Genomic DNA, 26880 nt, shown 5'->3' with positions numbered 1-26880 from the left:
ATGCTGCCACCACTATGCTTCACCGTAGGGATGGTGCCAGGATTCCTCCAGACGTGGCGCTTGGCATTCATCTTGTTTCTCATGGTCTGAGGGTCTTTAGGTGCCTTTTGGCAAACTCCGAGCGGGCTGTTATATGCCTTTTATTGAGGAGAGGCTTCCGTCTGGCCACTCTACCATAAAGGCCTGATTGGTGGAGTGCTACAGAGATGGTTGTCCTTCTGGAAGGTTCTACCATCTCCACAGAGGAACTCTGGAGCTCTGTCAGAGTGACCATCGGGTTCTTGGTCACCTCCCTGACCAAGGCCCTTCTCCCACGATTGCGCCGTTTGGCCAGCTCTAGGAAGAGTCTTGGTGGTTCCAGACTTCTTCCATTTAAGAATGATGGAGGCCACTGTGTTCTTGGGGACATTCAATGCTGCAGAATTTTTTGGTACCCTTACCAGATCTGTGCCGAGACACAATCCTGTCTCGGAGCTCTACAGACAATTCCGTCAACCTCTTGGCTTGGTTTTTGCTCTGACATGCACTGTCAACTGTGGGACCTTATATAGACAGGTGTGTGCCTTTCTAAATCATGTACAATCAATTGAATTCACTGCAGGTGGACTTCAATCAAGTTGTAGAAACATCAAGGATGATCAATGGAAACAGTATCTGTTTTTATTTTTTAATACATTTGCAAAGGTTTCTAAAACCTGTTTTCGCTTTGTCATTATGGGTTCTTTTCAGATTGCTGAAAAAAAATATTTAATCCATTTTAGAATAAGGCACTGTATCTACTGCATAGTACACGTACTTCTCTACAATCTACTGTAGCCTATATTATCCTCAGACCTTCCCCATACATACCTCTCGGAGTGTGACCAGGGTCCTCTTGTCAATCGTGGCCTGTTTCTGCAGCTCCTTGTTCTCCCTCTCCAGCTCTTTGACCTTCCCAGTCACCTCCTTTAACCTCTCCAGCTCTTTCTCCTTGGTGATGCCCTCTTTCTCCAGGGAGGCCAGCCTCAGAGCAGTCTCCTCCAGCACCCCCTCCTTCACCTCCAGCTGCTGCCACAGCCTCCGTGCCTCCTTCTCCAGCTGCTTCCTCTCCTGCAATTTAATTGAATTGAAATCAGGAGTACTTAAGACACGGACACTACAGTTTACACATAACACACAGACATACCTTCTCTGACTGGCCCAGTTCTTGCTCCAGCCCCCTCTTCTCCTTCTCCACTGCCTCCAGGCGTTTCCCCACCAGGCACACCTCCTCCAGCTCCCTTCTTAGCCCCCCTGTCTCGGCCTCGGCCTGCCTCAGCTCCCTTTCCAGCCCCTGGATCTTGGTGGAGCTGTTGTCCAGGCTCTGCTGGAGACTCTGGTTCTCCTGACCCAGGCTGCTGACGCTCATCTCCAGCCTCTCCGCCCTCTTCCCCTGGGACCTCAGCTCCTCCACAGACCGGGCCAGCTCCTCCCTCTCCCGCTCTAGCTCCCCATTCTCCTGCTGGAGCTGGGCCAGGCGCACGGTGGCCGGCCGGAGAGATTCCACAGTGCGGCGGAGCTCCAGGTTCTCCTGGTCCAGGAGGCTGTGGTCCTTCTCCAGAGTGGTCAGGCGCAGACTGATGTTCTGGGCCGTGTCCGCCTGCTTCTTCAGCCTGCGGTTGTCCTGCTCCAGGCTGGCATTGTCTCTCTCCAGGGCGTCGGCCCGGTCACACGTGATCATCAGAGACGTCACCTATGTTTACATTTACAGTTTAGTCATGTTGAAATCATTGTGATATGTGGTTGTTTTACCTAAGTTGAATACACTGATTGCAATCCACAATCACTGCAAGTAAAACATTCTTCAAAGACCTCTGCAAAAATGGCAAAACAAGTGTGAGCACAAGAAGGACCTCCCTCACCTCCCTCTGAAGCTGCTCCTTGCTCCTCTCCAAATGTGCAGTCTCCCTCTCCAGCTCCTCACAGCGCTCCCCCCTCTCCCTCAGCGTCTCCAGCTCCTTAGTCGACTGCTTGCCCTGGGCCTCTAGCCGGGCCAGCTTGGACCTGGTGTCTGTGATGGTCTGGTGGAGGACGCGGTTCTCCGTCTCCACCTCCCTGACCCGAGCCTCACTGTCGGCTTGGGCGCGCTGACGCAGGGAGCTCACCGCCTGGCTCAGGTGCTCCTTCTCCTGCTCCAGCTCGGAGATCTGGAGAACACACAAACACAGTCAGGTGGGAAAACAGTGACAAAAGAGGGACCATCGATGACACACACACACACAATCAGTGGTGCATTTAGCATGTGTAAGGTTAGAAGTGGTGTGTACCTGTCTGTCCTTGTCTGCCTGCAGTGTCTCCAGAGCCTTATCCAGTTTCTGCTTGTCTTTGAGCAGATCTTCCCCGAGACCCTCCATGTCCTGGGTGGTCTGCTTCTCCTGGTCCAGCAGGGTCTGCAGACGCTCCAGCTAGGGAAGGAATGGAGGAAACAGCAGACACAAAATGGATGACAATCATGATCGAAAGCACAAACACTAAATGGAACAAATTCATAAATTCACAGCAAAGAGGTCATAAATATGAAAGCATAATGTCAGAAGTGTGTGAGAGACAGTGTATTCGGAAAGTATTCAGACCCCTTAACTTTTTCCACATTATGTTACATTGCAGCCTTATTTTAAAATGGATTAAATACAAATATTCAATCTACACAGAATAACGTATAATGACAAAGCGAAAACAGGTTTATAGATTTTTTTGCAAATGTATAAAAGTAAAAACAGAAATAAATAAGGTGTTCAGACCATTTGCTATGAGACTCGAAATTGAGCTCAGGTGTATCGTGTTTCCATTGATCATCCTTGAGATGTTTCTACAACGTGATTGGAGTCCACCTGTGGTAAATTCAATTGATTGGACATGATTTGGAAAGGCACACACTTGTCTATGTAAGGTCCGACAGTTAACAGTGCATGTCAGAGCAAAAACCAAGCAATGAGGTCAAAGCAATTGTCCTTAGAGATCCGAGACAGGATTGTTTCGAGGCACAGATCTGGGGAAGGGTACCAAAATCAATCTACAGCATTGACGATCCCCAAGAACACAGTGGCCTCCATCATTCTTAAATGGAAGAAGTTTGGAACCACCAAGACTCTTCCTAGAGCTGGCCGCCCGGCCAAAATGAGCAATCGTGGGAGAAGGGCCTTGGTCAGGGACGTGAAAGGGTCTGAATACTTGTGTAAATGTGATATTTCGTGTTTAATTATTTTTATACATTTCTTAAAACCCGTTTTTCACTTCGTTATTATGTGGGGTATTGTGTGTAGATTGAGTGGGGGAAAAAAACAATTGAATCCATTTTAGAAAATAAGTCTAACGTGACAAAATATGGAAAAAGTCAAGGGGTCTGAATACTTTCTGAATGCACTGTACATAAAAAAAAACATCCACACCGGTGCTGGGCCGAAAACTAGAGAAATATTGCATTAATCCGGTACATGCTGCTCTGCTCCCACCCGCATGCTTTAACTGCACCACAAAACATACTGCAGTGCATACTGCAGACCAACTATATAGGACATGTGGGACCAGCAAATAGTATCCCACAACACACAGACTGTCAATCTATAAAAGTATGTGGGACACGCATACAGTACCTTCTGCATGCTTCTTTTCTGTATTCAAGGTGTGACCCCCATCCCTGTGCGTACGTGCATCAGAGTGGCTGAGCGTGCATGTACGCAAGTCTGTGAGTCTGTCTCTAGTATGCGTGTGTCTATGGGAAATCAGTGTGTCTGTACAGTACCTTCTTGCAGAGGCCCTGGTTCTCACTCTCCAGCTCCAAGGTATGTAGCTGGCCCTCCTCTAGACTTAGGGAAGCCTCTCTGAGCTCCTGGATGGTGGTCTGCAGACCCTGGTTCTCTTTCTCCAGCTTCAGCAGACGGCTCGATGCAGACTCGTTCAGCTCAAACACAAACGATTTGCGTGCTGCACGGGGGGGGGGGGTGGATTGATTAATCCAATGCATTTGTGTACTGTACAGTATAAGACTGGGATCATAAGTATGTCTTTATTTACTTAGAATAGTGGGTGGAAGTGATTGAGAGAGCAGCTTTGGCTGCTTGCATAATGGATATTTTTCGTTTTGACTGAATCGGTGTGGAAAGTTTGAGTCAGCCACATTTATAGGACACTGTAGATTTACATAATACATAGTCGTGCTCAAATTTGTTGGTACCCTTACAGCTCATTGAAATAATGCTTCATTCCTCCCGAAAAAAGTGATGAAATGAAAAGCTATTTTATCATGTATACTTGCATGCCTTTGGTATGTCATAGAATAAACCTGTGAATAGAAGCTGTGAAAAGAAATGAATTACTGCTTATTCTACAAAGAGATTCTAAAATGGCCTGGACACATTTGTTGGTACCCCTTAGAAAAGATAATAAATAATTGGTTCCGTGTGGCTCAGTTGGTAGAGCATGGTGTTTGCAACGCCAGGGTTGTGGGTTCAATTCCCACGGGGGACCAGCACGGAGAAAAAAAAAAAATGTATGAAATGTATGCATTCACTACTGTAAGTCGCTCTGGATAAGAGCGTCTGCTAAATGACTAAAATGTAAATGTAATTGGATTATAGTGATATTTTAACCTAATTTGTTTCTTTAATTAGTATGACACGTCTCCAATCTTGTAATCAGTCATTCAGCCTATTTAAATGGAGTAAAGTAGTCACTGTGCTGTTTGGTATCATTGTGTGCACCACACTGAACATGGACCAGAGAAAGCAAAGGAGAGATTTGTCTGAGGAGATCAGAAAGAAAATAATAGACAAGCATGGTAAAGGTAAAGGCTACAACAAGACCATCTCCAAGCAGCTTGATGTTGCTATGACAACAGTTGCAAATATTATTAAGAAGTTTAAGGTCCATGGAACTGGAGCCAACCTCCCTGGGCGCGGCCGCAAGAGGAAAATCAACCCCAGATTGAACAGAAGGATTATGAGAATGGTAGAAAAAGAACCAAGGATAACAGCCAAAGAGATACAAGCTGAACTCCAAGGTGAAGGTACGTCAGTTTCTGATCACACCATCTGTCACTTTTTGAGCGAAAGCGGGCTCCATGGAAGAAGACCCAGGAGGACTCCACTTTTGAAAGAAAAACCATAGAAGCCAGAAAGGAATTTGCTAAAATGCACATTGACAAGCCACAGTCCTTCTGGGAGAATGTCCTTCAGACAGATGAGTCAAAACTGGAGTTTATTGGCCAGTCACATCAGCTCTATGTTCACAGACAAAAAAATGAAGCTTTCAAAGAAAAGAACACCATACCTACAGTGAAACATGGAGAAGGCACGGTTATGTTTTGAGGCTGCTTTGCTGCACCTGACACAGGGTGCCTTGAATCTGTGCAGGGCACAATGAAATCTCAAGACTATCAAGGCATTCTGGAGTGAAATGTTCTGCCCAGTGTCAGAAAGCTCTGTCTCAGTCGCAGGTCATGGGTCCTCCAACAGGATAATGACGACGAGGATAATGACCCAAAACACACAGCTAAAAGCACCCAAGAACAAAACATTGGACAATTCTGAAGTGGCCTTCTATGAGTCCTGATCTGAATCCTATCGAACATCTATGGAAAGAGATGAAACTTGCAGTCTGGAGAAGGCACCCATCAAACCTGAGACAGCTGGAGCAGTTTGCTCAGGAAGAGTGGGCCAAACAACCTGTTAACAGGTGCAGAAGGCACCCATCAAACCTGAGACAGCTGGAGCAGTTTGCTCAGGAAGAGTGGGCCAAACTACCTGTTAACAGGTGCAGAAGGCACCCATCAAACCTGAGACAGCTGGGGCAGTTTGCTCAGGAAGAGTGGGCCAAACTACCTGTTAACAAGTGCAGAAGGCACCCATCAAACCTGAGACAGCTGGGGCAGTTTGCTCAGGAAGAGTGGGCCAAACTACCTGTTAACAGGTGCAGAAGGCACCCATCAAACCTGAGACAGCTGGGGCAGTTTGCTCAGGAAGAGTGGGCCAAACTACCTGTTAACAAGTGCAGAAGGCACCCATCAAACCTGAGACAGCTGGAGCAGTTTGCTCAGGAAGAGTGGGCCAAACAACCTGTTAACAGGTGCAGAAGGCACCCATCAAACCTGAGACAGCTGGAGCAGTTTGCTCAGGAAGAGTGGGCCAAACTACCTGTTAACAGGTGCAGAAGGCACCCATCAAACCTGAGACAGCTGGAGCAGTTTGCTCAGGAAGAGTGGGCCAAACTACCTGTTAACAGGTGCAGAAGTATCATTGAGAGCTACAGAAAACGTTTGATTGCAGTGATTCCCTCTAAAGGTTGTGCAACAAAATATTAGGTTAAGGGTCCCATAATTGTTGTCCATGCCATTTTCATTTGTTTTATTATTTACAATATTATGTTGAATAAAAAAATCTAAAGCAAAGACTGATTTCTATTAAATATGGAATAAACAATGGTGGATGCCAATTGCTTTTGTCAGTTTCAAGTTACTTCAGAGAAAATTGTGCATTCTTCGTTTTTTGTGGAGGGGTAGCAACAAATTTGAGCACGTCTGTATGTGTTGACAGTTAGAGGACCAGGCACTGTGATAAATGTGAGGCTGAGGGAAGCAGCTGAGCCAGCTGCTAAGTTAATATATTACCTTTCTGACAATACAGAGTGAAATATTAACTTCAACACAGAGGCCAAAATATAACCCCTCACACACACACACACACACACACACACACACACACACACACCAATGCAAAGACCTGTCGTGCAAATCTACAGTGATGTTCACCCTCTAATAAAACTGAAAATATGATACAATTCATTTCAAGTATCAACAGCATAGTGTCTGAACTGAATTTTTATTTTAGGTTGCGCCACAAGCTCTGGCAGGATTCACTGAGAATCCTTGACTTGTTCATCATTTTTCAGCCAAAATCTCCATCAGCCACTAATGGAAGGTGATTTATACATGTTGGCTGTCAGCAGAATAACATATGTGCCATTTAGCAGACCCTACAGTGACTACATGCGTGCATACGTTACGTACGGGTGGCCCCGGAAAACAAACCTATGAACTGAACAGTGCAAGACCACAACTCAAAGTGATGTAGCTGGGAAAAAACCTACACATGTTTAGTGGTGTGTGTGTGTGTGTGTGTGTGTGTGTGTGTGTGTGTGTGTGTGTGAATATGCATGTGTGTGCGCCTTTACTGTCGCTGTTGTCGTTGTTCTTAGCGAGCTGCTCCAGCTCCCAGCCAAGGTGGGTAGACTCGTTCATGCTCTGTTTCTGAGAGATCTCCAGCAGCATGTTCTCCTCTATCAACTCCTCCAGGCGTTTCTTATCTGTGTCCCGGTCCTGAGAGGGACAGCAGGGTGAGTCACACACACATCAACATATACACAGTTAACAGTGCATTTGGAAATTATTCAGACCCCTTGATTTTTTCGACATTTTGTTACGTTACAGCCTTATTCTAAAATGGATTCAATGAATTTGTTCCCCTCGTCAATCTACACACAATACCCCATAATAACAAAGCAAAAACAGGTTTAGAAATTGTATCACATTTATTTGCATTGAGACTCAAAATGTAGCTCATGTGCATCCTGTTTCCATTGATCTTCCTTGAAATGTTTCCACAACTTGATTATAGGTCCCATAGTTGATATTGCATGTCAAAGAAAAAACCAAGCAATGAGGTCAAAGGAATTGTCTGTAGAGCTCCGAGACAGGATTGTGTCGAGGCACAGATCTGGGGAAGGGTACCAAAAAATGTCTGCAGCATTGAAGGTCCCCAAGAACATATTGGCCTCCATCATTCTTAAAAATGGAAGAAGTTTGGAACCACCAAGACTCTTCCTAGAGCTGGCCGTCCAACCAAACAGAGCAATCGTGGGAGAAGGGCCTTGGTCAGGGAGGTGCCCAAGAACCCGATGGTCACTCAGAGAGCTCCAGAGCTGCTCTATGGAGATGGAAGAACCTTCCAGAAGGACAACCATCTCTTCAGCACTCCACCAATCAGACCTTTATTGTAGAGTGGCCAGATGAAAGCCTCCCCTCAATAAAATGCACATGACAGCCCGCTTGGAGTTTGCCAAAAGGCACCTAAAGGACACTTCAGCCAATGAGAAACAAGATTATCTGGTCTGATGAAACCAAGACTGATCTCTTTGGCCTGAATGCCAAGCATCATGTCTGGAGGAAACCTGGCACCATCCCTACGGTGAAGCATGGTGGCAGCATCATGCGGTGGGGATGTTTATCAGTGGCAGGGACTGGGAGACTAGTTAGGATCGAGGGAAAGATGAACAGAGCAAAGTACAGAGAGATCCTTGATGAAAACCTGCTCCAGAGCACTCAAGACCTCAGACTGGGGCGAAGGTTCACCTTCCAGCAGGACGATGACCCTAAGCACACAGCCAAGACAATGCAGGAGAGGCTTGGGACAAGTCTCTGAACATCCTTGAGTGGCCCAGCCAGAGCCTGGACTTGAACTCGATCTAATATCTCTGGAGAGACCTGAAAACAGCTGTGCTCTCCATCCAACCTGACAGAGCTTGAGAGGATCTGTAGAGAAAAATGGGAGAAACTCCAAATATATTTGCAGAAATTTCTAAGAACCTGTTTTTGCTTTGTCATTATTGGGCATTGTGTGTAGATTGATGAGAGAAAAAAACAATTTAATACATTTTAGAATAAGGCTGTAACATAACAAAATGTGGAAAAAGTTAAGGGGTCTGAATACTTTCCAGATGCACTGTATACACGAACACTGCATTGACATATAACATACACTGACATATAGCACACACAGATGGACAGACAGATGGACCAATCCCTACTGCATTTCTTACCATCTCTATGTCATGCAGTTTGGAGCGCAGCTGCAGGTTCTCCTTCTCCAACTCATGTAGTTTGTCACAGCGCCCCCTGGCTGCCCCCAGCTGCTCTTCCAGCATGGCTTTGGTATCAATCAGAGTCACGTTGTCCTCTCTCAGCTCCTGGAAACACACACACACACACACACACACCACGACCCCATTTAGTCGACTGGTCGATTGTTTGGTCGATAGGCTGTTGGTTGACCAAGATTTTTTTTTTGGGGGGGGCGAGCATCGCAAAAATCTACATTTTTTAAAATGTTTTTTTCCTTAATGGCACACAAGACACCTGTCTGATTCACGGACATCTCAGTGGATTAATCCATTGAGGTCGCGGAGATGCCACGGTCCAAGAAAAAGGGGTGTGTGGCTAAGGTGCAAAAGGCACTTGCAGTATCTCTCCAGAATGCACGCTCTCCTGCGAATTCATGGTTTCATAACTTAATTGTGTGAATTGTTTGCCCTTTGATTGTTAGTGTCTATCAATTCCCCATTACTTATATCACCACGGACATGTTTGTAGCGCTCACAACGCATGCTACACTTGTGAGAAACAAGTTTTGGTTTATTTCACTCCATTTACGAGTTTCTCCAATTTATTAATTGTCTTTTGTCTGGAGCCCTCCTGTCAATGTTGAGTAAGGACGGGCACCTGATTACGCATAAAATTAGGCATAGGCTACTTGGCCTGGATGCAAATGTAGGCCTATAAATGTACCCATTTGGGATCTGATAGTATTTCTGATTGTCTTAACCCACCACAACTAATGAGCTTGTGGAGTTTTTCAAAAGCATTTTTTTCTTCACCTCAAACAGCAAGTAAACAAAGTATTTTTATTATCCATTGAGAATGACAATAGTTCCTCAAAGTATTTTAAACATTTTCCTGTTCTCTCTCTATCGATAACCACTCGGCATGAACGGGAAAAATGTAATGCTCAGATCCAGTGGAAACGTAAAACTTCGTATTCCTTGCACAAATAGCCTACAGCTGTCTGTCCTGAGCTCACTTGCGCAGGAAACTGAGGGCCCAGAATATGATACAATGTTGGACGTTTGCTAGCGCGAGCTTCGGGCCGGACACAGTCGATAGTTGATAAAAGTTAATTGCAGACAGGCCACAGAAGTCAATGTGATTTCTAGGATTTATATTCATTTTTAATCAGGATATTTTCTACCTGCTTTTAGATTTGTATAAATTAAATGTTGATATAATTTAGATTAACCACATGACAATGATTGAGACTATTTTAAATTAAATTATACTGTTACACAAAATTGTGCATATGAAAATCATAACTGACAAGCAGATCGGTAGAAATGGTAAGAATAAATTGGTACTCCAAATTGAAAAGGTTGCCGACCGCTAATGTACCCTATTACCAGCAACTTTAGGAGCTTAATGGCAGAATTTGCGAAGGCCAGCAGCAGTAGGAGGAAGAGAGTCAGGAACAGTTTTTTTTTTTTTCCCCCAGTTAGGCCATCTTTATCTCTGGCTCCCTCAAGTCATTTGTGTGTCTTAATGATTTAATCAAACAGCATGCTTAAAGCATCAGACAAGTTCAGTAGATATAGTGGATTTTATTAAAAACACATAGGGTGTGTCTATATATGGAAAATACATGTTTACAATTTTCGACCGATTGATTGGTCGATGGAGATTTTTATTTTTGTTGGGGGACAGCCCTAAAACAGAGGGACATATACAGCGTGTTGAAGGGGATTGGCCTGAGACGCTGTGCAGGTTTTCTAATCTTGATCACATAATGAGTAGTTATTTGGGGAAGCAAGGTGATTTGTAATTCCGTTCAGTCGGACTGCAATGTAGCGTATATATATATATATATTTTTTTTTATCTCAGTAAGGAGACAGTGTGAAATATAAATGAGGCAGAGATGGAGACAATAGGAAATAGTGATTCAAAGGCCTGCCACTAACAGCTGTGGAGCTCCCTTCCTGGACAAACTCAACTCTGCTGATCAGGAGGTACCATTGTTCCCCTGTGACAGAGACAGCAGGGGTTCTAGTCAATGTTCTACTCAATGAAGTGGAACTGATTTGACCCAGAGACATGAAAGACGTGCTGCTAAGGATTATGGGTCTTAATATGCACAACCAATATTAATCCGTCTTGACAGATGAGATAGGCTATATATGCGAATGTGTGTTGATAATGAGAAAAATAAATGCTGTCACTACCTCACTTTCAAACAAAGGTGCATGAACTGTGGAGCAAACAAAGGCATTTTCCTTTTACATGTGTTGTTAATGTACAGTATTGTATTTTATTCTAGCTTTCATAAAATTGATGTTGGTGAGTTTAAATTCAATGCTCAGTGTGTCTCACCTCGACTCGTGTCTTGTAGAAGTGGACGTCGTGTAGCCTCTCCTTGCAGCGTGACAGCTCTGTGTCCAGTCTATCCACCTTGGCTGCCTTCTCCCTCAGAGCATCCACCTCATCCCTGTAGGCGCGCACCGACCGTGCCTCCGCCAGCAGCTGCATGTTCTGCACAGGGCATAAAAGCACACTATGGATCTGGTCTGGAGGTTTTCATTTCAGAAATTGTATACTGCCTCTGTTCGGTTGCTGCAAAGTAAAGGTACATGAATTGTACAACAAACTAGATGTACTGGAGGTTATGGCTAAATAACAGATCTTTCCATTTCAGAATTTCCTGGTATCATGTGAATATCCAAAAATGGTAATGGCTCTGAGAATGTGACAACAGCTAAAATGTTCACTACTGTGAAATTTCTGAAGATGGAATTTCAAAGCTTTTCTAACATGTCATTTGTGGTCAAGATTTGAAATGCCTAGGAGGAAACTTTATCCTGACTTGGAAAATAAGGGAAAGTTGGGTTTCAGTGTACGTTTACATCAGTGAGTGAGAAACAGGGAGAGAGAAACAGGGGGATAGTGTGAAGGCGGGGAAGCCAAAGTGAAAGAGGAAATGCGCACCTCTTGCTTGAGTTTCTGCATCTCCAGGTCCAGCCTCTCCACCTCATGTTTGGTATCCATCAGATGCTCAGTCTTCTCCTCCCTGGGAGCGAGACGGCACACATTAGGTTGGCAAATCAATTTATTCAGACATATGTACATTTTTGTAATCATGTTAAGTGTCGTTTATTTAGAGTCAATATATTTTCTGATAGAGGGTTTGCAGTGTTTCTGAAGTTAACATCTTAGAGAATTATTTGTCTTAACAAAATGTACTAAACGCTAAAATGCTATCCCCGACTCTAACCTCTCCCCTATTCGGACTCACAGTTCCTGCCGTGAGCGTCTCAGTTTGGCTTTAGTGTCGGCCAGCTCCACAGCCAGGTGCTGGCGGTCCTCTTTGGACAGCAGTGAGACGGGTCCGTCCAGGCCCAACACAGTCCTCTCAGGACAGGGGTAACCCATGTGATTGGAGGGCTGCTGGGACTGAAGATAGTCCTTCTCCTGGGTCAGCTCTACGATCACCTGGAGGATGGTGGAGAAAAACTGTCAGTCTATTGACTGTGTATAGAAAGGGCAAAAATCAAGTCTGAGTGACAGTAAACTTATTGTGGGTAATACAGATGATTTGGATGCGTTTCAGACTTGTTCCGTCTTGGATACCAACCTCTGCACATTCGTCTCGTTCATCTATGAGTTTGCGGAGGTGCAGGGCCATGTTACGGGACAGGGGGTCCAGCTCCTCAGGGGGCATGTCTGGCAGCTCCAGCCACTGCATGTCCAACACATTCTCCTGGTTATGGGTCACCTGAAGGGGTAGACAGACAATATAACAATGTCAACAGGAATGCCATAAGTTCTACATTGAAACCCAATACATGTGTAATAACAGTGCCCCCTCCCTTGTAATTCCGGGTCTAAAGCAAAAAAATATATTACTGTAGGCCTGGGAATAAGACTTGAATGTGTCTATGTGAAGATGCAAAGTACATGTGAGAAAAAGATTCTCAATAAACAAATTGACAGACACGCATGAACATGATTGCCTAAATGTCAATGGAAATGCCATACTGTTAAAGTGTAGGCCTAGGGGTAAAACCTGAATATGCCTTTACGTCATTAGATTTATTTGACAGGGACAGTGCACATCAATCAAGGTTTCTGTAAATGTGCCAGATTTAGCCAGATGCGTACCTGAAGATAACGCGAGAAGAAAAAAAAATCACTACAAAAAAAAGGAAGGGCTGATGCGCATGAACATGTGTGCCTGCTTTGACGTGAACACCTGCACTACTCACCTCTTGAATGTGGGAGACGATGGCTTCCTGCTTCTCGATGTCGAGCAGTTTGATTTTCTCAATGATCTCTTCTTTCCTCTCACACTGCAGAGGAAGTGACAATGGCAGGCACTTCTGTTAGATACCTATAGGTCGCGACTATAAACTAATCAGAAAAACATTTTGATTAAGACTTGGTTTTCACATTCTCTAATGAACACAAAGGACTGGGTGTTTGAATGGTCATAAATACGAATAAGCCATATGAAAAGAACGTTCTAAATCGTATAGAAATACGGTATAGGGTAATGTGGAGGACTTGAGTAATTACCATTCAATGGAGAGAAAACAAGAGGTATAGATAATGCATCAACTTAGAAAATGTATTACATCTATGCATGATGTTGACATTACTTTTTTTTGGTATTGGAAAAATAACTGAGGAAAAGTCAACAACTATTCAACACTTCATCTCTCTCTCTCTATCCTGCTTTTTCCACTGGAACAAGAAAAACCAGGGCAGTGTAACAAAGAGAGAAAAAAAAGAGAGGGAGAGGCCAGGGGATTGGAGGGAATGAAAACAATAGTGTACAGAGCTGAAGCTATAGAGATAGAGCCATGGGAATGGAACAGTACAGCCTCTGGTATAGGTACAGGTGGGTGGGCCCTGCACTATTTAACCCTTTATCTCTGAGCCTCTGACTTGCTCTGTGATATTGGTTCTACATTGGATATGTTGATTTCAAAAGAGGAATTAAATCTCAAAACTTTTGGAGGGCCATTTTGAATTGATTCATAAAATGCTGATAAGTTAACAGGCCGTTGCACTAAAGTTTACTGTTATCAGTTTCAGATAATACAGGGATGTGTTCTAACATGTAAAGTTATGCCAATGCAGCTTTACTTCCTGGTGTGATCAGGTGCAAGGTGGGGCGCCAGGTAGACTAGCAGTTAGAGCGTTGGGCCAACCGAAATGTAGCTGGTTTAAATACCTGAGTCGACAACGTGAAAAAAAAATATAGGCACTTAACCCTAATTTGCTCGATGGGGCACCATAATACTATGGCTGACCCTGTAAAACAGCACATTTCACATCCGGTATATGTGACAAAACGTATACATTTATACACATTCAGTACCAGTCAAAAGTTTGGACACACCTACTCATTCCAGGGTTTCTTTATTTGTGCTATTTTCTACATTGTAGAATAATAGTGAAGACATCAAAACTATGAAATAACACATATGGAATCATGTAGTACCAAAGAAATGTTAAACAAATCAAAACATATTTTAAATTTGAGATTCTTCAAAGTAGCCACCCTTTGCCTTGATGACAGCTTTGCACACTCTTGACATTCTCTGAAGCAGCTTCATGAGTTGTGTTGTGACAAGGTAGGGGTGGTATAAAGAAGATAGGGCTATTTGGTAAAAGACCAAGACCATATTATGGCAAGAACAGCTAAAAAAAGCAAAGAGAAACAGTCCATTATTACTTTAACTTCTTAAATCTAGGCGTTCCGCCAGCGGAACCCCTAGCCAATGGGGTCGCATGGCACGAAATACAAAAACGCAATCATTTCAATTTTTCAAACTTACGACTATTTTACACCATTTTAAAGACAAGACTCTCGTTAATCTAACCACATTGTCCGATTACAAAAAGTCTTTACAGTGAAAGCAAAACATTATTATGTTAGGAGAGTACATAGCCCAAAATAATCACACAGCCATTTTCCAAGCAAGCATATATGTCACATAAACCCAAAACACAGCTAAATGAAGCACTAACCGTTGATGATCTTCATCAGATGACACTCCTAGGACATTATGTTATACAATACATGCATGTTTTGTTTAATGAAGTTCATATTTATATCCAAAAACAGCTTTTTACATTGGCATGTGATGTTCAGAACATGCATTCCCACCAGAAACTGCCGGTGAATTTACTAAATTACTCATCATAAACATTGACAAAATACATAAATTATTTTAAGAATTATAGATACAGAACTCCTTTATGCAATCGCTATGTCAGATTTTAAAATAGCTTTTCGGCGAAAGCACATTTTGCATTATTCTGAGTACATATTTTGACACCCGCCAACTTCGGGGCACACTAAACTCAGAATTACTATTAGAAAAATGGTATTACCTTTGCTAATCTTCGTCAGAATGCACTCCCAGGACTGCTACTTCCACAAGAAATGTTGTTTTTGTACCAAATAATCCATATTTATGTCCAAATACCTCCGTTTTGTTTGTGCGTTCAGGTCACTATCCAAAGGGTAGCGCATATCGAGACATAGAGACAAAAAAAATAAATCGAAATGTTCCTTTACCGTACTTACAAGCATGTCAACCGCTGTTTAAAATCAATTTTTATGGTATTTCTCTCGTAAAATAGCAATAATATTCCAACCGGACAATAGTGTATTCATTCAAAGACGAAAAGAAAAAACAGCATGGTCTCATGAACACGCATCTCCAATCTCTTTGTCACCAGGCAGACCACTGACAAACTTAGCTACCATACTCTGCCCAGAGACGCCTCAATCCACTTTCTGACGGCTTTAGAGAGCCAATGGAAGCCTTAGAAAGTGCCATGTAACAGCTCAGATACTGTAGTTTCGATAGAGAAGCAAAAGAAGGACTACAAATTCGCAGATGGGCCACTTCCGGCTTGGAATCTTCTCAGGTTTCTGCCTGCCATATGAGTTCTGTTATACTCAGACACCATTCAAACAGTTTTAGAAACTTTAGAGTGTTTTCTATCCAAATCTACTAATAATATGCATATTCTCGTTTCTGGGGAAGAGTACTAACCAGTTTAAAAATCGGGTACGTTTTTTTCATCAGGCTGTGAAAATACTGCCCCCTATCTCAAACAGGAAAAGACATGAAGGTCAGTCAATCCAGAACATTTCAAGAACTTTGACAGTTTCTTCAAGTGCATTTGCCTAAATCATCAAGCGCTATGATGAAACTGGCTCTCATGAGGACCGCCACAGGAAAGGAAGACCCAGAGTTAGCTCTGCTGCAAAGGATAAGTTCATTAGAGTTACCAGTCTCAGAAATTGTAGCCCAAATAAAATGCTTCAAAGAGTTCAAGTAACAAACACAATTCAACATCAACTGTTCAGAGGAGACTGAATCAGTGAATCAGGCCTTCATGGTCGAATTGCTGCAAAGAAACCACTACTAAAAAGGACACCAATAAGAAGAGACTTGCTTGGGCCAAGAAACATGAGCGGTGGACCAGTGGAAATCTGTCCTTTGGTCTGAAGCATGGAGGAGGTGGTGTGATGGTGTGGTGGTTCTTTGCTGGTGACACTGATTTATTTAGAATTCAAGGCACACTTAACCAGCATGGCTAGCACAGCATTCTGCAGATATACACCATCCCATCTGGTTTGCACTTAGTGGGACTATAATTTGTTTCTCAACAGGACAATGACCCAAAACACATCTCCAGGTTATGTAAGGGGAATTTGACCAAAAAGGAGAGTGATGAGTGCTGCATCAGATGACCTGGCCACAAACCCCCGACCTCAACCAAAATGAGATGGTTTGGGATGAGTTAGACAGAGTGAAGGAAAATCAGCCAACAAGTGCTCAGCATATGTGGGAACTCCTTCAAGACTGTTAGAAAAGCATTACTCATGAAGCTGGTTCAGAGAATGACAAGAGTGTGCAAAGCTGTCATCATGGCAAAGGGTGGCTACTTTGAAAAATCTAAAATATATTTTGATTTGTTTAATACTTTTTTGGTTACTACAATAATTCCATGTGTTATTTCATAGTTTTGATGTCTTCACTATTATTCTACAATGTAGAAAAATAGTACAAATAAAGAAACCCTGGAATGAGTAGTTGTGTCCAAACTTTTGACTGGTACTGTACACACAATATGTATACTGTTTGCCAAGGTAGATAGTTTACAGTATAATACAGGGATATGTGACTGACTGACTGCTTCTACACTGACTCAGTCTTCAATTGGGAATCTAATTCTAAAGTAGGCCTACCTGGTTGGCTCAATTAAAAGGGTTTGTTAATGTTTTGTAATTTAAACTTTATTCATTCAGATTATCATTGAGATCAAATCAATTTTGCAAGAATGACATGTTGAATGGTAGAAAAGGCTATGTTACCTGTACAGCACAGCCTAGGATCAACAGCAGCAGTCTCTTCACCTCCTCCATGCCCTTACCTGTTGAAGATGGAGACATAACTGATTAAAAACACCCATTCCTTATACACTGAGGAAAAAAAGTATTGATCCCCTGCTGATTTTGTACGTTTGCCCACTGACAAAGAAATGATCAGTCTATAATTTTAATGGTAGGTTTATTTGAACAGTGAGAGACAGAATAACAACAAATTCAGAAAAACGCATGTCAAAATATTATACAATTATTTGCATTTTAATGAGGGAAATCGGTTTAAGTCCTACAGCTCTGCAGGGCAGTCACTATCTGACACAGCCATAAAGTCATAAAATATCATTTGAAATCTAACCTTTTCCCTAACCTTAGTGGCACCCCAGTCTCATTTTTTATTTAATTTAACACTACGATGGAGCCAGAGGAGATGGCTGGCGTTTTACGATCCCCTAACCAATTGTGCTATTGTGTGTTTTTTCACGTTATTTGTAACTTATTTTGTACAATGTTTCTGCCATCATGTCTTATGACCGAAGAGCTTATAGATATCAAGACAGCGATTACTCACCCCGTACTGGAGGAATACTTTTTCTTTAACTAGTCGGACGGAAAGGATTTACTTCAGACACCTGACAAGGCCCCTCATCCCAGTCATTTGCAGGAGAAAGAGACATCGGAGGCGAAGGTCTGGGTGCCTTGTAAGGATCCGACAGCAAGCGGGTAATCTCCCTTTACCATAGGTACCATTTTTATAAAAAAATGTTACCTTCATTTAACTAGGCAAGTCCGTTAAGAACAAATTCTTATTTTCAATGACGGCCGAGGAACAGTGCCTTGTTCAGGGGCAGAACGACAGATTTTTACCTTGTCAGCTCTGGGATTCGATCTTGCAACCTTTTGGGTTCTAGTCCAACGCTCTAATCACCCAACGTACAACGACCTATTAGCCAACGTACAATCAAAGGAAAATAAAATCGACGAACTACGATCACGTATATCCTACCAACGGGACATTAAAAACTAACATCTTATGTATCGCCAATTTGTGGCTGAACGACAACATGAATAACATACAGCTGGGGGGTTTTAAGCTTTTTCGGCAAGATAGAACAGCGGCCCCTGGTAAGACAAGGGTTGGCGGTCTATGTATATTTGTAAACAGCTGGTGCATGAAATCTAAGGATGTCTCAATGTTTTGTATCTCATGAAACTGCAGACCACACTATTTACCAAGAGCATTTTCATATATATTCTTCGTAGCTGTCTATTTACTACCACAAACCAATGCTGACACTAAGACAGCACTCAATGAGCTGTATACGACCATAAGCCAGAAAACTCTCATCCAGAGGCGACGTTCCTAGTGGCCGGTGACTTTAATGCCGGAAAACTTAAATCAGTTTTACCGAATTTCTACCAGCACTTGACATGTGCAACCAGAGGGGGGAAAAAAATATTTAAAAAATGTACAAGAAAAACTCTAGACCACCTTTACTCCACACACAGACGCATACAAAGCTTCTTCTGATGGCATTGAGGAGTACACCACATCAGTCACTGGCTTCATCAATAAGTGCAAAGATGACGTCATCGTACGTACATACCCCAACCAGACGGATTACCAGGACGCGTGCGCCGAGCATGCGCAGACCAACTGGCAAGTGTCTTCACTGACATTTTCAAACTGTCCCTGATGGAGTCTGTAATACCAACATGTTTCAAGCAGACCACCATAGTCCCTGTGCCCAAGAACAATAAGGTAACCTGCCTAAATGACTACCGACCCATAGCACTCACTTCTGTGGCCATGAAATGCTTTGAAAGGCTGGTCATGGCTCACATCAACACCATTATCCCAGAAACCCTATTCCCACTCCAATTTGCATACCACCCCAACAGATCCACAGATGATGCAATCTATTGCACTCAACACTGCCCTTTCCCACCTGGACAAATGGAACACCTATGCAAGAACGCTATTCATTGACTACAGCTCAGCGTTCAACACCATTGTGCCGTCAAAGCACATTACGAAGCTAAGGACCCTGGGACTAAACACCTCCCTATGCTACTGGATCCTGAACTTCCTGACGGGCCATCCTCAGGTGGTATGGATAGGCAACAACCCATCTATCACGCTGATCCTCAAAACAAGGGCCCCTCAGGGGTGTACTCCCTGTTCACTCATGACTGCATTGCCAGGCACGACTCCAACACCATCATCAAGTCTGCCGATGACAACAGTGGTAGGCCTGATCACCGACAACGATAAGACAACCTATAGGGAGGTGGTCAGAGACCTGGCCGTGTGGTGCCAGGATAACAACCTCTCCCTCAAAGACAAAAGGAGATGATTGTGGACTACAGGAAAAGGAGGACCAAGCACGCCTCCATTCTCATCGACAGTGCTATAGCGGATCAGGTTGAGAGCTTCAAGTTCCTTGGTGTCCACATCAACAAACTAACATGGTCCAAACACACTAAGAACGTCCTGAAGCGGGAGACTCGGCATGGGTCCTCAGAACCGCAAAAGGTTTTACAGCTCCACCATCAAGAGCATCCTGATAGGTTGCATCACTGCCTGGTATGGCAACTGCTCGGACTCCGACCGCAAGGCTCTAGAGGGTAGCGCATATGGCACAGTACATCACTGTGGCTAAGCTTCCTGCCATCCAGGACTTCTATACCAGGCGGTGTCAGAGGAAGGCCCTAAAAATTGTCAAAGACTCCAGCCACCCTAGTCATAGACTGTTCTCTCTGCTACTGCATGGCAACTGGTCCCGGAGCACCAAGTCTAGGTCCAAAAGGCTTCTTAAGAGCTTCTACTCCCAAGCCATAAGACACCTGAACAGTTACTCAAAGGGCTACCCAGACCCTACTTTTACGCTACTGCTACTCTCTGTTAATCTATGCATAGTCACTTTAACTCTACCTTCATGTACATATTACCTCGACTAACCGGTACCCCCTTGTAACCGGTTTGAAATGGCTAGCTAGTTAGCGGGGTGAGCGGTAATAGCATTTAAAATCGGTGACGTCACTTGCTGAGTCCTTGAAGTAGTTGTTTCCCTTGCTCTGCAAGGGCCACGGCTTTTGTGGAGCGATAGGTAACGATGCTTCGAGGGTGACTGTTGATGTGTACAGGGGGTCCCTGGTTTGAGCCCAGGTAGGTGTGAGGAGAGGGAAGGAAGAACTGTTACACCCACACATTGACTCTGTACCGGTACCCCCTGTATATAGCCTCGCTACTGTTATTTTACTGCTGCTGTTTAATTATTTGTTACTTTTATTTTAAAATTTTTACTTCACACCTATTTTTCTCAAAACTTCTTTAAAGCATTGTTGGTTAAGGGCTTGTAATTAAGCATTTTACTGTGAGGTCTACACCTGTTGTATTCAGTGCATGTAACAAATAAAATATAATTTGATTTACTTAACAAAAAGGCCCATCTGAATTAGGTGGTCCAGGCAAGTCATAGCACAAGTGAGTGAGTGAGTGAGTGGGGGGTGGAGGGGGGGCTTTCCTCTTTTGTTCTCTATTTGCTCCTCAAGCAAGGGGGAGGCCAATGACCTCACGGAATCCGATCAGACCAACTCCTTGAATGCCCTACTCCTTGAAGTTGTGTCTATCGCTTTTCAACAGTACAAGCAAAAACATCTCTGGGAGGACATCTTGAAATTAAGACATTTTTGTTTATGATTTTTTGCGATATACAGTGACTTTAGAAATAATTCATACCCCTTGACTTATTCAACATTGTTGCTACAGCCTAAATTCAAAATGTATTAAATACATCCCACCCATCACCTCATAATGACAGTGAAAACATATTTAGAGAAATGTTTGCAAATTTATTGAAAATTAAAGAGAAATATCAAATTGACATAAGTATTCACACCCCTGAGTCAATACATGTCAGAATCACATTTTCCATCAATTACAGCTGTGAGTCTTTCTGGGTAAGTCTCTTAGAGCTTTGCACACCTGGATTGTACAATATTTGCACATTCTTTTCAAAATTCTTCAAGCACTGTCAAGTTGGTGGCTGATCATTGCTAAACAGCCATTTTCAAGCCTTGCAATTGATTTTAAAGCCAAATTAAGTCAAGACTAACTAGGACACAGGAACATTCAATTAGAAAACCCAGGTCTTTGTGGTTGAATCTGTTTTTGAGATTCACTGCTCGACTGAGGGACCTTACAGATAAACGCATGTGTGGGGTACAGATGAGGCAGTCATTCAAAAATCATGTTAAAACACTATTATTGCACACTGAGTCCATGCAACTTATGTGATTTAAGCATATTTTTACTCCTAAACTTATTTAGGCTTGCCATAACAAAAGGGTTTAATACTTAGTCAATATATTTCAGCTTTTCATTTAATACATTTTTAACATAATTCCACTTTGACATTATGGGGTATTGTGTGTAGGCCTGTGACACAAAAGCTAAATTTAATACATTTTTAATTCAGGCTGTAAACACAACATTTGTAAAAGGTAAGGGGTGTGAATACTTTCTGAAGGCACTGTATAGCCAATTGACTTTTCAGCTGGCCTATCTAGTGGTAAGGGAAGACCCCGATGAAATGAACAATAATGAATGGCTACTTATTGGCATTGGGCGACCGTATACACAAATCGCAAACACCACTCAAATGGATGGCAGTTCATCAAAAACATACTGCAAGCGGAACATGGCAAATGCCAGGCGTCATAATCCAAAAATCCCAAAGGGGTGAGTGCGTTCCACCGTAGGATTTCATATGGGAAATGGTCAAAGTCAGGTCTCAAGGGTGAAATGATCAAAATCTCATTTTTTTTCAAAATTGTAAACCCTCATATCAAGTGTGTTTTGTACCATTTTTCGAAATGTCTTTTTTTTTGGTCAATTATACATATGTAGTAACCATATGGACATATATTTGTCTTATTTTATAGAGTTTTCCCAAAAAGGCCTTTGTTTTGTCCATTTGCCATATATGATCATAGGAAGTTAGCCAGAGCTTAAAAGTCAGTGAACAATGGCCAAATGGTGTGTGTATGAGATATATATATTTACACACGTATTTAAAGTACTAAATCAGGCTGTTATGTCCATTTGCCATATATGATCATAAGAAGTCGGCTTAAAGAAACCAAAAGTCAGTGAACCATGTGCAAATGGCATATATAATGTCGAGATGGCCTATATACTGACCAAATGATATACATCACTATGTTAAGCCCTGAATCAACCTAGAAGATCTATTTGATCACAGGAAGTCAGAATTTCTCATTGGTGTTGATTGAGCATGTCCATTTCGTAATGGGAAGTCCTTATGGATATACATTGGCAATGGACATTGTCAACTTGCAGAAGAGCATGTTCACACTGACAATATAGCATGTGTGTAATTGGACACTGTCCAATCACTTGTTGGTGATGATTTCAGCCTGTCCATTTGGTGAAGGTAAATCCGTCATTAAATACATTGGAAATGTACAATTGTACACTGTCCATTTGCAAAGTATTACAATGGGCATTTAGCGTCACGAATTGGACATGCTCTAATATACTGCAGAAATGCCCAAATTGACTGAACTCGGGATGGCCGAGCAGTGAGTGGTTCCTCTCCATCGGTCGTTGATGTTGATTTTAGCCTGTCTATTTGGTGATGGTAAATCCCTCATTAAATACAATGGAAATGTACACTGTCAGTTCGCAATGTAAAACATACAATGCCAATGTATTATACTGTCATCAAGTCAGCCATCAGTCAATAAGATATCATACTGATGCCAAACTTAAACATACTGACAAACTTACTTTGTCCAACTCTTTTAGAAGCCAACTATCGCATATTTCAGAGCCGGCCCACAATTCATAGCGCCTTCTGTTAACCTCTCTGGTATCATTGGGATGCTATCGTCCCACCTCGACAACAGCCAGTGAAATTGCAGGGCGTCAAATTCAAACAGAAATCCCATAATTAAAATTCCTCAAACATACAAGTACTATACACCATTTTAAAGAAACTTCTTGTTAACCCAACCAGTGTCCGATTTCAAAAAGGCTTTACGGCGAAAGCACACCATGCGATTATGTTAGGACAACACCTAGCCACAAGAAACCATACAGACATTTTCCAGCCAAGGAGAGGACTCACAAAAGTCACAAATAGTGATTAAATGAATCACTAACCTTTGATGATCTTCATCTGGTGGCACTCCATGTTACACAATAAATGTTCGTTTTGTTCAAAAAAGTCCCTTTTTATGTCCAAAAACCTGTTTAAATTGGCGCGTTATGTTCAGTAATGCATTGTCTCAAATAACATCTGGTGAAATTGCAGAGAGCCAAATCAAATTACAGAAATACTCATCATAAACATTGATGAAAGATACAAGTGTTATACATAGGATTAAAAGATAAACGTCTTGTTAATCCAACCGCTGTGTCAGATTTCAAAAAGGCTTTACGGCGAAAGCACACCATGCGATTTATTTACATTTACATTTAAGTCATTTAGCAGACGCTCTTATCCAGAGCGACTTACAAAATGGTGCATTCACCTTATGATATCCAGTGGAACAACCACTTTACAATAGTGCATCTAAATATTTTAAGGGGGGGGGTTAGAAGGATTACTTTATCCTATCCTAGGTATTCCTTAAAGAGGTGGGGTTTCAGGTGTCTCCGGAAAGTGGTGATTGACTCCGCTGTCCTGGCGTCGTGAGGGAGCTTGTTCCACCATTGGGGTGCCAGAGCAGCGAACAGTTTTGACTGGGCTGAGCGGGAACTGTGCTTCCTCAGAGGTAGGGGGGCCAGCAGGCCTGTGGTGGATGAACGCAGTGCCCTTGTTTGGGTGTAGGGCCTGATCAGAGCCTGAAGGTATGGAGGTGCCGTTCCCTTCACAGCTCCGTAGGCAATCACCATGGTCTTGTAGCGGATGCGAGCTTCGACTGGAAGCCAGTGGAGAGAGCGGAGGAGCGGGGTGACGTGAGAGAACTTGGGAAGGTTGAACACCAGACGGGCTGCGGCGTTCTGGATGAGTTGTAGGGGTTTAATGGCACAGGCAGGGAGCCCAGCCAACAGCGAGTTGCAGTAATCCAGACGGGAGATGACAAGTGCCTGGATTAGGACCTGCGCCGCTTCCTGTGTGAGGCAGGGTCGTACTCTGCGAATGTTGTAGAGCATGAACCTACAGGATCGGGTCACCGCCTTGATGTTAGTGGAGAACGACAGGGTGTTGTCCAGGATCACGCCAAGGTTCTTAGCACTCTGGGAGGAGGACACAAGGGAGTTGTCAACCGTGATGGCGAGATCATGGAACGGGCAGTCCTTCCCCGGGAGGAAGAGCAGCTCCGTCTTGCCGAGGTTCAGCTTGAGCTGGTGATCCGTCATCCACACTGATATGTCTGACAGACATGCAGAGATGCGATTCGCCGCCTGGTTATCAGAAGGGGGAAAGGAGAAGATTAATTGTGTGTCGTCTGCATAGCAATGATAGGAGAGACCATGTGAGGATATGACAGAGGCAAGTGACTTGGTGTATAGCGAGAATAGGAGAGGGCCTAGAACAGAGCCCTGGGGGACACCAGTGGTGAGAGCGCATGGTGCGGAGAGAGATTCTCGCCACGCCACCTGGTAGGAGCGACCTGTCAGGTAGGACGCAATCCAAGCGTGGGCCGCGCCGGAGATGCCCAACTCGGAGAGGGTGGAGAGGAGGATCTGATGGTTCACAGTATCAAAGGCAGCAGATAGGTCTAGAAGGATGAGAGCAGAGGAGAGAGAGTTAGCTTTAGCAGTGCGGAGAGCCTCCGTGACACAGAGAAGAGCAGTCTCAGTTGAATGCCCAGTCTTGAAACCTGACTGATTAGGATCAAGAAGGTCATTCTGAGAGAGATAGCAGGAGAGCTGGCCAAGGACGGCACGTTCAAGAGTTTTGGAGAGAAAAGAAAGAAGGGATACTGGTCTGTAGTTGTTGACATCGGAGGGATCGAGTGTAGGTTTTTTCAGAAGGGGTGCAACTCTCGCTCTCTTGAAGACGGAAGGGACGTAGCCAGCGGTCAAGGATGAGTTGATGAGCGAGGTGAGGAAGGGGAGAAGGTCTCGGAGCCTTGTTCTGTGAGCTTGTAGTGAGTCGTCGAGCCACGGAGCAGAAGGGGAGGACCGAGCCGGCCTGGAGGATAGGGGACAGAGAAAATCAAAGGATGCAGAAAGGGAGGAGAGGAGGGTTGAGGAGGCAGAATCAGGAGATAGGTTGGAGAAGGTTTGAGCAGAGGGAAGAGATGATAGGATGGAAGAGGAGAGAGTAGCGGGAGAGAGAGAGCGAAGGTTGGGACGGCGCAATACCATCCGAGTAGGGGCAGAGTGAGAAGTGTTGGATGAGAGCAAGAGGGAAAAGGATACAAGATAGTGGTCGGAGATTTGGAGGGGAGTTGCAATGAGATTAGTGGAAGAACAGCATCTAGTAAAGATGAGGTCAAGCGTATTGCCTGCCTTGTGAGTAGGGGGGGAAGGTGAGAGGGTGAGGTCAAAAGAGGAGAGGAGTGGAAAGAAGGAGGCAGAGAGGAATGAGTCAAAGGTAGACGTGGGGAGGTTAAAGTCACCCAGAACTGTGAGAGGTGAGCCATCCTCAGGAAAGGAACTTATCAAGGCGTCAAGCTCATTGATGAACTCGCCAAGGGAACCTGGAGGGCGATAAATGATAAGGATGTTAAGCTTGAAAGGGCTGGTAACTGTGACAGCATGGAATTCAAATGAGGAGATAGACAGATGGGTCAGGGGAGAAAGAGAGAATGTCCACTTGGGAGAGATGAGGATTCCAGTGCCACCACCCCGCTGGCTCGATGCTCTAGGGGTATGCGAGAAGACGTGGGCAGACGAAGAGAGAGCAGTAGGAGTAGCAGTGTTATCTGTGGTAATCCATGTTTCCGTCAGCGCCAGGAAGTGTAGGGACTGGAGGGTAGCATAGGCTGAGATGAACTCAGCCTTGTTGGCTGCAGACCGGCAGTTCCAGAGGCTGCCGGAGACCTGGAACTCCACGTGGGTCGTGCGCGCTGGGACCACCAGGTTGGAGTGGATTATGTTAGGACAGCACCTAGCCACAAAACACCACAAAGACATTTTCCAGCCAAGGAGAGGACTCACAAAAGTCAGACATAGCGATTAAATTAATCACTTACCTTTGATGATTTTCATTTGGTGGCACTCCCAGGACTCCATGTTACACAATAAATGTTTGTTTTGTTTGATAATGTCCCTCTTTATGTCCAAAAACCTCAGTTTTGTTGGTGCGTTTAGTTCAGTAATCCAAAAAAGGCACACATGTCAAACAATGTTTAAAATCAATCCTCAGGTTGTTTTTGTCATAAATAATCAATAATATTTAAACCGGACAAAAGCTTTGTCAATAGAAAAGGAGAAACAAGAAAGGCGCGCTCCCGATCACGTGCTGGACTCGTGTCTGGAAATTTCCACTGTCCACTCATTTAAAGTGCTGCATCTCCCTCATTTTTCTGAGTAAAAGCCTGAAACAATGCCTAAAGACTGGCCGCATGTAGAAGAAGCCATAGAGATCGTGAACTGGGTCCTAAGTCTTTGTATGGTGGATAGGCTTTCAATGGAAAAACAGCTTTTCAAAATAATAG

The 26880-nt window shown here is 43.6% G+C and overlaps 1 protein-coding gene across 2 annotated transcripts in view; it reads right to left on the bottom strand.

Annotated features, from left to right (window-relative positions):
* Positions 1–26880, bottom strand: part of LOC106601343 (protein Daple) — an 87202-nt gene that overhangs the window by 25174 nt on the left and 35148 nt on the right. For both annotated transcript variants that reach the window (XR_006769652.1, XM_014193488.2), the window contains exons 5-17: positions 17230–17288; positions 13094–13177; positions 12463–12603; positions 12124–12320; positions 11817–11898; positions 11205–11363; positions 8830–8976; positions 7186–7330; positions 3761–3942; positions 2286–2423; positions 1881–2165; positions 1166–1711; positions 850–1089 (exon numbers count right to left, since the gene is read on the bottom strand). Coding sequence is in view for 1 of the 2 variants with exons in the window: in XM_014193488.2 (XP_014048963.2) it covers positions 850–1089; positions 1166–1711; positions 1881–2165; positions 2286–2423; positions 3761–3942; positions 7186–7330; positions 8830–8976; positions 11205–11363; positions 11817–11898; positions 12124–12320; positions 12463–12603; positions 13094–13177; positions 17230–17288 (2405 nt within the window). In the remaining variant the exon portion in view is untranslated. The remainder of the gene's footprint in view (positions 1–849; positions 1090–1165; positions 1712–1880; positions 2166–2285; positions 2424–3760; positions 3943–7185; positions 7331–8829; positions 8977–11204; positions 11364–11816; positions 11899–12123; positions 12321–12462; positions 12604–13093; positions 13178–17229; positions 17289–26880) is intronic.

This window comes from Salmo salar, chromosome ssa01 (assembly GCF_905237065.1).
Source record: "Salmo salar chromosome ssa01, Ssal_v3.1, whole genome shotgun sequence".
NCBI lineage: Eukaryota > Metazoa > Chordata > Actinopteri > Salmoniformes > Salmonidae > Salmo > Salmo salar.
This window is presented reverse-complemented; position numbering and strand designations above follow the sequence as displayed.